Raw genomic sequence first — 11,638 nt, 5'->3', positions numbered from 1 at the left:
AATCAGGAGAGAAGTTGAGCCTGGACATGATCTGTAGCAAATTTTCTCAGAAGTGGCTTCACAAACATTTGAATAAGCAACTTTTATGTGATAGTATTTTTTTATTTACATATTTTGTTATGTACCAAAATTAAATAAATTGTGAAAGCCAGGAAGTTGGAGATGTTATATTAAATAATTTCCAAGTTTTATTTTTCTGCAGAAACGTGATTTTCTTTGTAAGTTTTTGCTTGTTTCTTTCTTTTAAAATAGAAAATAATTTCTGTAATCACAGGAGGGTATAAAAATTTTTAGTTTTCTGATTTTTTTTTAAACTACTTTTGTAGAATTGCCAATGCCACACCTATCCCAGGAGATTTGCTGCGGGAAAACACAGATGAAGTATTCCCTGATGAACAGCTCAGTGATGGAGAGAATGTTATTCCTGTTGGTGTATCACCAGAGAAAATACCTGGATCCCCTGGACATCAGCGTCCTCAGGAAAAAGATGTTTGGGAAGAAATGGATGCAAACAGAAACAAAATAAAACTGGGGATCTGTAAGGTACTTTCAAATCTGCATTGTGAAGACCATCTTTGAACAGCTTTGTGTTCTTGTAGTGCACATAAGATGTAATTAATAAGGCAGTTGTACTGATACTGATTAGCCAGAATGACCTAAGAAAATTATTTATGGTAGAGATAACACATTTTATATACTGAAAAAAGCAGACAACTTTTTGAGCCTTGCGTCACTTTATCAGGTCTTTATGATTAATAGCCTGCTGATAATTTGAGACTCTTTGTAGTTTACTCCTATTTGTTTTCTTCAGACATGACCTTCATTCCTGCTCACTGAGTGAAATCAAAGCAATTTTTGTGCATCTTGCATGTGTGTAAGCTAGATTCTAAATGTGCAAAAGAAAATTTTAATGTTCTCCAGTCAACAAATCATCAGTGTGAATGGCAGTATCCATTTAATTCACTTGGTGGTTTTGTCTCCTAAGATGTGATACCTTTGTATTGATTCAGAAGTTCATTGGCTGGCCTTTAGAAGAAAATACTGCTTTATTTTCAAAAGTGATTGCTGAGAATTGGTTCCTGTCTTCCTTACTCGCAATCACTGTGTTTCATACTTGGACATATGTTGCCTCTTTCTTAATATAACAGTGTTTTGAACATGAAAACAGATCTGGTACTAAAATGTTCTTTATCTAGGAGGACTGTCTAGTTTTGAAGCTGTTACTCATTATTTGCTAGGAAAACAAATGTATTGTGGGAAAGACCAAGGCATGGTGCTTGCTTTCAAATGTGCTTGTTTGTTTGTTTTTTTACCAAAGAGAGAGAAAGGAGATTGTTCTAGTTCAAACAAAGGTACTTTCTGTTACACCTGTAGAAACCTAGGATGATCATGATTTCCCAGCTCTAAATCATATTCAGTTATTATTCTAAGTCATGTTCAGTAATTTTTAAGATAGAATGCAGCTGGGTTAAAACATAGGTTAAAGTCACAGAAATATTTAGTAGATTTAGTGTGTAACAGTGTTATATGCTCCAGAGAATCAAAAAGACAGCCTGGAAGCTAGCTTCTCTTTAATAAGAGCACTTGACTGTAAAGCAGACCAAAGATGCTACCAAATGCTAGGTTTCAGACTATTACTGAAGAAAATTTCAGAGCTGGGTTTGAAGTATCAGAGTAAATGTAACTGTATTACTATGTCTGTGATACTCCTGTTCTCACACTTACCCAGAATCAATATATTGCCAGTATTTTGTCTGCTGTAGATCTGTGCAGAAGAGTATATCTAAACTCATAACTTAACTATGGCATGAACTTAAGGACCATTCCAAACACAAATTGGCTTTTCACATTCTAAAAACATGGGGGGTATTTACCATGTAGTACCTTGTCTTCCTCTTGTTTTGCTACTCCTAGTGAATTACATTATTACTTTACATTTTGCACAGGCTGCCACAGAGGAAGAAAACAGCCATGGACCAGGGAATGGAGTGCTAAATGCCCCAAGTCTTGGTTCTCCAATTCGAGTTCGCTCAGAGACCACCCAGTTAGACAGAGATGTTCCACTGGTGCGAAAGTTGCGCTCCATTCACAGCTTTGAACTGGAGAAGCGTATGACCTTGGAGTCTAAGCCCGACACTGATAAGTTTCTTGAGACCTGGTAAAGAAATTATGTTATCATTTTGCTAGGATTTTTTAAGGATATGTGGTTAGGATACTGTTATCTGTGCTGTGTGAAGAACAGGAATGGAGCTGTTGAGTATGCTTATGCAAGTTACTGCAAAATATTTTTCATAATATTGCTCAATTAATGGATTCCACTACTTTTTAACTGCTTTAGAAAATAATTACTGCTTAAATATGGTTGAAGCTGGACTCCCTCACCTGTGAATTTTTTATTTCAAGACTTAGTGGTTGTAACCCTAGTATTTATTAAGTTTTTCTTCGATGGCATACTCTTGACAGTCAGTACAAATGATCCTGAATAAGAAAGTTGACATCAGGTGCTCAATAGAGGTAGTGTGAGATTAAGCTATATGACATGAGAAGGGAATTTTACAGGAAGTGGAGTGAAGAGGTTAGAAACCTACCTGCATGCAGCAGGCTTAGTTATGTCCAAAGGTTTTACACCAACATTAAAAAATCTTGGTGGAAGACAGAGAACTTAAAATATAATTTGAAAGTAGAGAAGAGACAGATGTATGAAAATGGATTCAGTTTGCCTGTGTGTAGAAAGAATAAGGGGAGAGGGACACAGTGACTGAAAGGCAGAGGCTGAGTGGGGACAGTAGAAGAGAGCTGGGGCGATGAAAGTGGCAAAATCTTTCTGAATACTTCATTGGGAGCTAGGAATTTGAATTTGTCTGATAAAACAAATTATGCAAAGCATAAGTAAGGAATCAATCAAAGCAATAAATAACATTCTTCTTGAAAGCATATAATAACTGCTGCAGGAGACAGCTGTTTCTTCTCTATCCTCTTTGAGTCTCTGCTTTGTAACAAATTAAGTACCCTGGACATCTGTGGTTACCTCACATCTGAGTTTTTTTCTCTCACAATTCTCCTTTCTGGTAATTATATTTACAATACAATGTCCTGCATTAGAACTAAAATTAAAAATGTGTACATTTCTAAGACCATCCATATTTACTTGACATCATACTTATTTGTCTCAAATTGTGGATCTTTGAACCATTGTAGGCCGTTCTAGAATATGACAACAAATTTTTGTATAAATCTAATTTTCTTCTTCTGAAAACACTCAAATGTAACTTAAATGATTTAATTAATTCTTAACTAATTCAGATATTAACTTCTTTTCTCTAAGTTTGGAGAAGAAGCAGAAAGACTTGAAAGTGGCAGAGACTCCTGTTGCTGCTGTTCCTCCTCTTTCTCAGAAAACATCTCTTCCTGCTCTTGCGACTGCCCGCACGGACCATGTTTGGCACTATGATGAGGAGTATCTTCCAGATGCTTCAAAGCCTGTGTCAGCTAATTCTCCTGACCATGCTGATGGTGTTATGAGCAATGGATTTGTAGCTGTTAACCTAAGCTCCTGCAGGCAGGAGGTTGATTCTAAGGAATGGGTGATAATAGATAAAGAACGGGACTTGCAGGACTTCAGGACAAATGAGGCTTTAGGGCACAAAATGACTGGAAGTCCCTCAGATGAAGAACCAGAGGTACTACAAGTTCTAGAGGAGTCCCTTCCAGAAGAGCAGTCCAAAGAGGGTGGTTGGGCAGGAAACAATGTCCATGCCAAGAACCAAACTTCAGGTGTGGAGTTTGTTCTCGACATGGAATGTCATCCTGCTGCATCTGAACAGCTTACAGATAAATTGGAACTTCTGTCTGGAGCTGCAGGACAGCTTCTTGCAGCCACCCCTACAAGTCCTATGGAAGCTCAAGCAGAAGGAGCACTCACTCCGGTAAGAAAACCTCTTCTTCATTCAGAATTGTAAGAGGAAATGGTAAAGGTGGTGTAGCAGAAATTTCTAGTTTCATCAGGTATGGGACTTGATTCTTGAAGACTGATCTTCCATATTCTGTTACACAGCTGTTTACAGTCGCCCATGGAAGTGCTAATTGTTCTGCAGGTGTGATCCACAAAACTGGCCACATTTTACAAAGAGTTATCTATCTATATATCTGTCTATCTAAAGAAGCTCCTTGTGCAGTGATTCCTAATCAGTGAGAGACACACATGCAAACACATATTTATTATGTTTGCAGTACATAAACATAAAATTGCAATTGAATATGTAAAATACTGTGCTACAGTGTTTCATGTGCTCCAGGAAAAATCTAAGTGGCTGAAATTAAAGAAACAGTTACTTGCTCTCACGTCTCACTATTATTCCTGCAGTGTTTGCTTCTGATTTCACTTTGTTTCTTCCTGTTACTTCAGAAATTTCTAATAGTCCCTATACAAACAACTTGTTGCCTTTTATAAAGTGTTGATGCTTTTCACTTCTTAAATACTTTTGCAACTCCTACTTTACTCTTATATTTTTTGCCAAAACAGATTGCTTTGCTTTCGTTGTATATCCTTATTTTTCTTTTTCCATCTCTTCTGAAGAATTCTCTGTTGCACAGTTTTTGAACATTTATTTTTTTCTCCTGTCACTGTTTCTAAACAGAGACTTCTTTGCCTTTACTTAAGGAGTAAGTGAGGTTAATGGTTAAGTGATTGGGAATCACCTCATGGTTTTATTTCTCCCCTTTTTAAAGTAGATACTGTGGCATCTATGATCTGAAGGTCAATTCTGTGAAGTGCCCTTGAGCCAAGAAACCTGGCTATATTTTTTCTTCTTGTATCACCACTTTTTGTGAAAGTTACTGCCAGCTCATTAGAAAAATAAACTTGTCACCAACTAGTCATTTATTATCAGGTGTGGAATATCCTTTATAGTGAAAATGAGCTACTCAATGTAATTAACTATAGCAGCACAGTAAAATTTCAACTATGCCTAGATTCTCATGGAAAAGGCAAGATCTTATCTTTCATAAGACATTATATATGGACATCATACTTTAAATTATGTAATTTATTAAAGATTTGTTTTGTATAATAGAAAATATAGAACTGTGTTAAACAACAGATTTTTGAGATTTAGTCTGAAATATTAGATGCATGAAAGAATTTTTGATGGTTAGAAACCTTTAAAGGTGAAAATTATTTTAAATTTTTAAGTTGTTTGGTTTTTGTATTTTAAGGTCAGTTTTAGTAAAACAAACAAGAAAAAGCGGCACTTGGTCCTGTAAAAAATACTAATTATCAAGTGTCTTTATTTCAAGAGCCCTTAAAAACAGCTTGTAATTTTCTAATAAAATCCACTATACAACTGTACACTTTATGCAATTGTGGCTCTTTTGGAGGAAATAGCTGTTTTACTTTAAACTAAAAGTAGAGATGGTACAAATATTATGTACTACTGTGCAAAAAATGGACAACATCTTTGTCTTAAAAGGAAGAAGCTTCAAAACATGGGAGCAGAAATGGTTGCAAACAAAGTTAATTACTATAAAATGCATTGGAAGAAATACTGGCTGAAGTAGAAACTGGAGTGAAATTATATTTTACTCTGGCTTTGCAGGGAGATAAGTAGCATTTGTCATTACCTCAAAAAAGGGGGAAATTAATATAGTTTATGTTATGCTGGAAGGGCAAGTAGTGTTGTGAGTGCAAGATGAATGGCAGGAAGGAACTTGGTGTTTCAAAGGTGAATGATGTACAATAGAAAATATAAATTGACCTGAGAATAAAAAAATGGAAATTACTTAGCCAGTTTAGTAGCTGGGAACAGAGTGTGCCTATACAGTGTGTCTCCTCCAACTGTGATGGCAATTTGGGGTAGTCTTCCATCTACCTCATTAGCCCTTAAAAGCCACACAAAGCCTAAGAGGCTATTTCAGGGTGAGTTTTTCTTTTTGGCCTTCATTGATGTATTCCACTTCATAAAGGATACTTAAATATTCCCTATGAAGGGTACTAGAACCTAGTTCTTATAGGTGAGTGTTCTTGTCACTTCACTGGGAGGAAGTGTGTGTGTGTATGCCTCTTCTTCCCGCCATTCTCTCTGTTCCAATGTCCTGGTGACCTCAGAGAGCTGTTTCGTAGAGTCCTTTTCTTTCTTCCTCAGAGTACTTACCCTGAAACTGTTTTTTTCAATGTGATCCTTGATTGTGCATAAGATGTTCTTGTTCTTTAGTATTTTTTTTTTAGGTAGCACCTTCCTGGCAATAAAAATAATAGGCAAAGGTCATACTTTACTTTTCTGCTGATTTAATTATATTCTGCCAGTTACTAAGAGCAGGCTTGGATCCAGGAATGTTAATTTTAGGACTATAAATTAAACGTATGTTACTAAAAGGGGTTAAAATAGATGTTGAAATTGCAGTAGTTTAGAAACTTATAATTACTGAAATAGTTCACTCATTTCAGACAGCTTGAAACTCTAGGATATGTCATCATGCCAGCCATGATCATCATGCTTATGAATAAACCTCCCATATGGGTATATATATTCTACTGACCTGCTTCACTGTCACTTAGAACAAAGTACGGTTTTGCTTTTTGGGCTTATTTTGATAGGTTTGTTAAATATGCAAGCAATTACTTCAGTGGTGAATACATAAAATAGTTTTCCTATCATAAGTCAAGTATTTTTTTGAATATTTCCTTTTTGCTTTGGTGATTCTTCTTTGTTCTTAATTTCTTTCAGAGCTTTATTGTTCACTATTTTATGAACTACTAGCATGGATGTTTCTGTATGAGAAACTAATATTTCATACACTTACCCATAATTTTATTTTCTTTTGAAGGAAAGAAATTTCTGGTCTACAGTATTTCCATTTGTAGATAAATATTCTTCCTGAAATTGTTTGTGTATGTGGACTTCCTGTAATTGTTGATAATATCACTTCTCACCTGTTATACACAGCATCAGCATTCTATTAAAAATGTAGAGTTGCACCAGTTAAGAAAGGAAACTTGAACTCTAAAAATAAGAGAGAAAAATGTGTAAGTTATTGGCTTGGGGATGAGAAAGTCTCAGGCATAAAAATTACATCAAATTATGCTGTCTATTATGAAAAAAAAGGCCTGCAGGTAAGAGAAGCATTTTTCATGTTATCAGTCTTGGTTTTCCAGTTGCAATACAAATTCTGTGTGCTACCAGCAAAGACCAGTTTAATCTGGCTTAGTTATGGGCACATGGTCACATATATGTTGAATACTCAGAGTATGCTAAGGGTATATTTGCTGACTTTATGCTTTAATAATAGCTTTATGTTGGCTTTGGCTGCAGGACAGACAGTGTGGGATTTGCTGTAGTATCTACTGGTATGAAGGTAATTTGTCAAAAGAATTTGAGCTGATCTACACTAATAGTGAATTTATACTGGAGCAGCACTTTGCATCATACAGCTCTAGTTTTCCTACATCTGGTACTAACAGGCTAGAGCTGGACTTTGTGTGTTATGGACCCACAGCCTCATTAATTTTCTGTGTTTGTATTGAATTGCAAAGAACTCCATACAGTGCTTGCACAAGTCCTTGCAACATATATTTATCAAGCAGATATTTCAGTAAATAAGAAATAATGGATTTGAAGTAATTAAGCATGTAACAGCTCTTTCCATCTTCATTTTCAGTTTAAATTAAACAACAGTTTGCTTTGATCTCACTTGGCTGACAACACAAATTCATGTAGATGTATATATGTGTGTGTGTGTGTTATAGAAGAGGATTTACTGTGTGAATCTATTTATTTTTGTTATTTAGAAATATTGCTGAAATGGAAATTTTGTATGTCATGGTTATGTTTTATCAAAAGCTTGCTCTTAAATATCAATTTATTTCTGAGTTGTAAGTAATTAAATTTTCATGTACCTTGTCTTCTCATTTGCTGCTTTTATGAGGCACTGGAAATACTTTTTTTTTCCAGTTGCAAGTCAGCGATGCATTGTGGGAGCTGAGGCTTTAGTATTGACACAATTAAAAGATACCTTTTCCTTAGAAATGGAAATGCTTGCTAGATGCTCTTGCTTTCCAAAGGATATAGGTTAGAATTGCAATGGTATAAAACAAAAAGTCACCTTCATGAAGCATGAAGCTTGCAGAAAATTTCCTTATCTCTACTCTTCATGGTTTTCTCTAACTTTAATTGGAACAAAGAGTTGCAAACTATGTATAGCAATCTCATTTACAGGTATTTAAGTGCGTCACCATCAGATATTTATTCAGTACTGGAAAAAGTCTTGGAAAAAAACAGTGGATTTTAGCTTTGTATATCAAAGCTATAGGTTTATTAGAATCATCAATAAGCAATTTAAAAATGTACTTTGTCTAAAATTAATAGTTTGGAAGAGTTTACAGTTCCTATTCTTTTTTCTTACCTCTTATCTAAATGCTTTAATTAATGTAGTTCAAGATGAAGCAATTGTTCCTTGATTCTCCAGGCCAGTGTAGCCTTCTAGTTTGGTCCCATATTTGGGAAATTTCATCAGAATTGTTTAGTATTAACCTTACTGATTAATTCTATGAGGGGCAGTTCTTAATGTATGCTGCTATTGGCACAGCTGTAAAGCCTCCAAAGGGTGTATATGCTATCAATGTAGTAATCTCAGAAACACAGATATGATGTTGTGCGGATGTGCTAAGTCTTTGAAAGGATCAATCAATGATCAACGAGTCAGTTGTCAACTGATGTACACAATGTCCTTGAAACAGACTCTTAGTTTATTAAATTTAAAGCCCTACAACCCCTAGGTTGTTACTGACCAATTATTATGGTTGCAGAAGTTGGACTTAAAGAATCTGATTTTATTTTCCAACCTAAATGATTCTATGATTCTAAGACTGAGTGAATGAAGAGTCCAGCTAGAGAAATGATAATTACCCTTGATTTTGATACTGGATTTTTGAAAGTAGATGATGGAAAATGTGAAGATTAGACTTAAGACACCTCTTAAATTACGACCTTTCAGCCTCTTAGGGAGTTGTGAATATGGTTTTTGAGGGAATGCATATAGGTGAAACATAAACAAGAATTATTAAAATATATTCAACCTTATTTTCTTCCCTGCCATGTTGTTCTCACAGCTCAACTCATGTCATATGCTGCATTTCTCCACTCCAAGAATTTCAAGTCCCATCCTCTGCACCATGAGCCCTATAGCCTATCTGTCCATCCACTCGAACCCTCTGAGGGAAGCTGCTTTACCCAGGAGTCAGTCAGCTGAGAGCCACTCCTCTTCCTCCCGCTCAACTGGCCGTAGGCAGCTTCCTGTCATTCCCTGTGGCAGCAAGCTCCCCCCTGTCATTCGCATCTCAAAAGCACAACCTGAGCAGGTGAATAAGCCTTGTCTTCATAGAAATGACTGTGTTGTAGCAGTCATCTGTAATGTTTAATGTTTTCAGTTGCTCTGCACAGTCTGGTGGTTGGCATAAGCTAGTCATACTGCTATACACAGCATCCTAAAAATGTTTTGAAAAATCAAGTTGGGGAGTAAGAATGGATCTTTTCCAGGAATAGAGTTGGGAATACTCTGTGACGAAGATAATACTGTCCCACTTAGAAGAGGGGAATATTTAGGAGATGTTATTCAGGTTAAGATCTGGAGCACAAAGCATCTTTGGATGTTCTGAAAGACAGATTCACTTCCTCAGAGATTTTCACTTGAAAAAAGATAGGATTATAAAATCTAGATAAAAAAATTTTTTGCTTAATTTAAAGCTAAGATTAATGGATTCCTATAATCACAGTAGTAGCTAAATTTCAAACTGGGAACACATATTAAAATTTTGACTGTCCTAAATGATTTTAATGTGACAAAAAGGGATCTAGAAATAGTCAGATTATTTCTTTGGAAATTAGCAAATAATAAAATTTTTCCCTGCTTACAGTATATAAAATAAAGATGGCAATTATCAGGGGTCACAGGTAATGAAAATGCCACTAAAGAAAGGGGACTTTTTGTAGTTTTGTATTTCCAGTTTCATTTCAATATGAAAGATGAAGGCTTGCAGTCATTGAAGTTAAGTGTAATTTTTGTATTACAAAAATATTGAGCTCTGCTAAGTAGTGTGAGTTTGCATTGTTGCATAAAGCAGTATGACATAGCATTAATGCATAAGACTAACATATCATCATCATCATTTTACCATTAATGTTTCATTTGGATTATACTTTGTGTTGCCTTTCATTTCCAATGTATTTTTCAGTACAAAAAGTTCTATATTACAGTTTTTCTTTTCTCGGGGAAGAATGAACAGGAGTATTGATATTAAAAGTAATTCATTTAGCTTAGTTACTTTCAAAATTTTGTAGGACCATTGGTATGTGATAACAAGGCAAAATCCTGACTGTTTTTTGGCTGAATATAAAAAAAAATTCTGCGTCTAATGTATAAAAACAAACAGTAGCTCCCCGATGTTCATGATTGTGAACTTGATGGGATACCAAAATACCACATCTTCATGATGGCTGTCATACTGATTAGGGAAAGGGACCTAGGAGAAAATAACTCATTAGGAGTTAAGCTTGAGTATTTTTTGGCATTGGTTTATATCCTAGGGTGCAAGATGACCTTAATTTCTGGTTGTTGGGGTTTTTTTGGGGTTTTTTTTTGGTCCCTATAGCTACGATTTAAGTTTTTCAATCAGAATCTATTGCAGATGTAATTAGCAAACTTAGTAAAATGTCTACAATGCTCAGAAAAAGCAAGTTGGCACAGAGGATCTTCTCTGGCTTCCTTAGTACCCAAAAAATAAATACAGCTGCAATATTAATAAGGGCTGCAAAGTGATGTACTTTGTCATGTGAAGAAGACCTGGCATTGTGCCAGGTGCTGCTGCTCAGTGGAGTGAACATTAAGCTTCCTCTTTCCTTTTACCTGGTAAGTGCTTGACTGCTGTGTTGCTTTTTGAGCTGTGATTTGAAAGTCATAACTGTGTTAAGAATGATCAGTTTTTCACTTTCTATGGAAAATACAAGCACGTGATTGTTTACTTCATTCCAACAATGAAAGCCTCATGTGCTTTATGGCTTACTGAAGAATTCAAAAACTTTTGCAAGTCCTTCTCTTTTTGACATATTTTAAATATTTAAAAGATTTTTTATGTCATTCATGCTAATCTCTACAAATATTTGGTACTGAATATATTTTCATGTCTTTCCTGCTGTCTGCAATTTGGTTCAGCATTCATAACTAATGAATTGCAGAGGTCAGGGATCTGTACTGTTGAATTTAGTTTCATGTATTAAAAAATAAGAAATTATACATTTGTTTCTGAAATCAAGCAAAGCAACTTTCTTTCCAGATTTTTGATAAATGAGGGTTCAGGAGCTCTAACCTATCTTCCTGTACTTCGGTATCAGATAGAGGAGGTCATGAAATCTCTGTATATTCTCTGCACACTAGTGCAGATGTAGGTTGGTCTATATTTGCTCAATAGAGGACTCCTGTCTTGCCATACATAAATTATGAAAGAGAATTGGAGTGTTTTGCTTCAGCTCTCCTTAGTTATTCAACTTGCAGCATGAAGAAAAGAGTGTGGCAGCATTATAGCTCTCAAAAAAACCAGATGAATTCATTGTACTTGGGTCTGAAAAGTGTGTCTGGAGTGCTATTAGTA

General features: G+C 35.4%; 1 protein-coding gene across 4 annotated transcripts in view; it reads left to right on the top strand.

The window, feature by feature from the left end:
* TTBK2 (tau tubulin kinase 2) overlaps positions 1–11,638 on the top strand; it is an 80,277-nt gene that overhangs the window by 52,349 nt on the left and 16,290 nt on the right. For 3 of the 4 annotated variants that reach the window (XM_077180214.1, XM_077180216.1, XM_077180215.1), the window contains 4 exons: positions 327–543; positions 1,947–2,158; positions 3,326–3,926; positions 9,104–9,352. In XM_077180214.1, coding sequence (XP_077036329.1) covers positions 327–543; positions 1,947–2,158; positions 3,326–3,926; positions 9,104–9,352 — 1,279 coding nt within the window. The remainder of the gene's footprint in view (positions 1–326; positions 544–1,946; positions 2,159–3,325; positions 3,927–9,103; positions 9,353–11,638) is intronic. The other variant, XM_077180217.1, reaches the window with a different exon arrangement.

This window comes from Agelaius phoeniceus, chromosome 6 (assembly GCF_051311805.1).
Source record: "Agelaius phoeniceus isolate bAgePho1 chromosome 6, bAgePho1.hap1, whole genome shotgun sequence".
Lineage (NCBI taxonomy): Eukaryota > Metazoa > Chordata > Aves > Passeriformes > Icteridae > Agelaius > Agelaius phoeniceus.
This window is presented reverse-complemented; position numbering and strand designations above follow the sequence as displayed.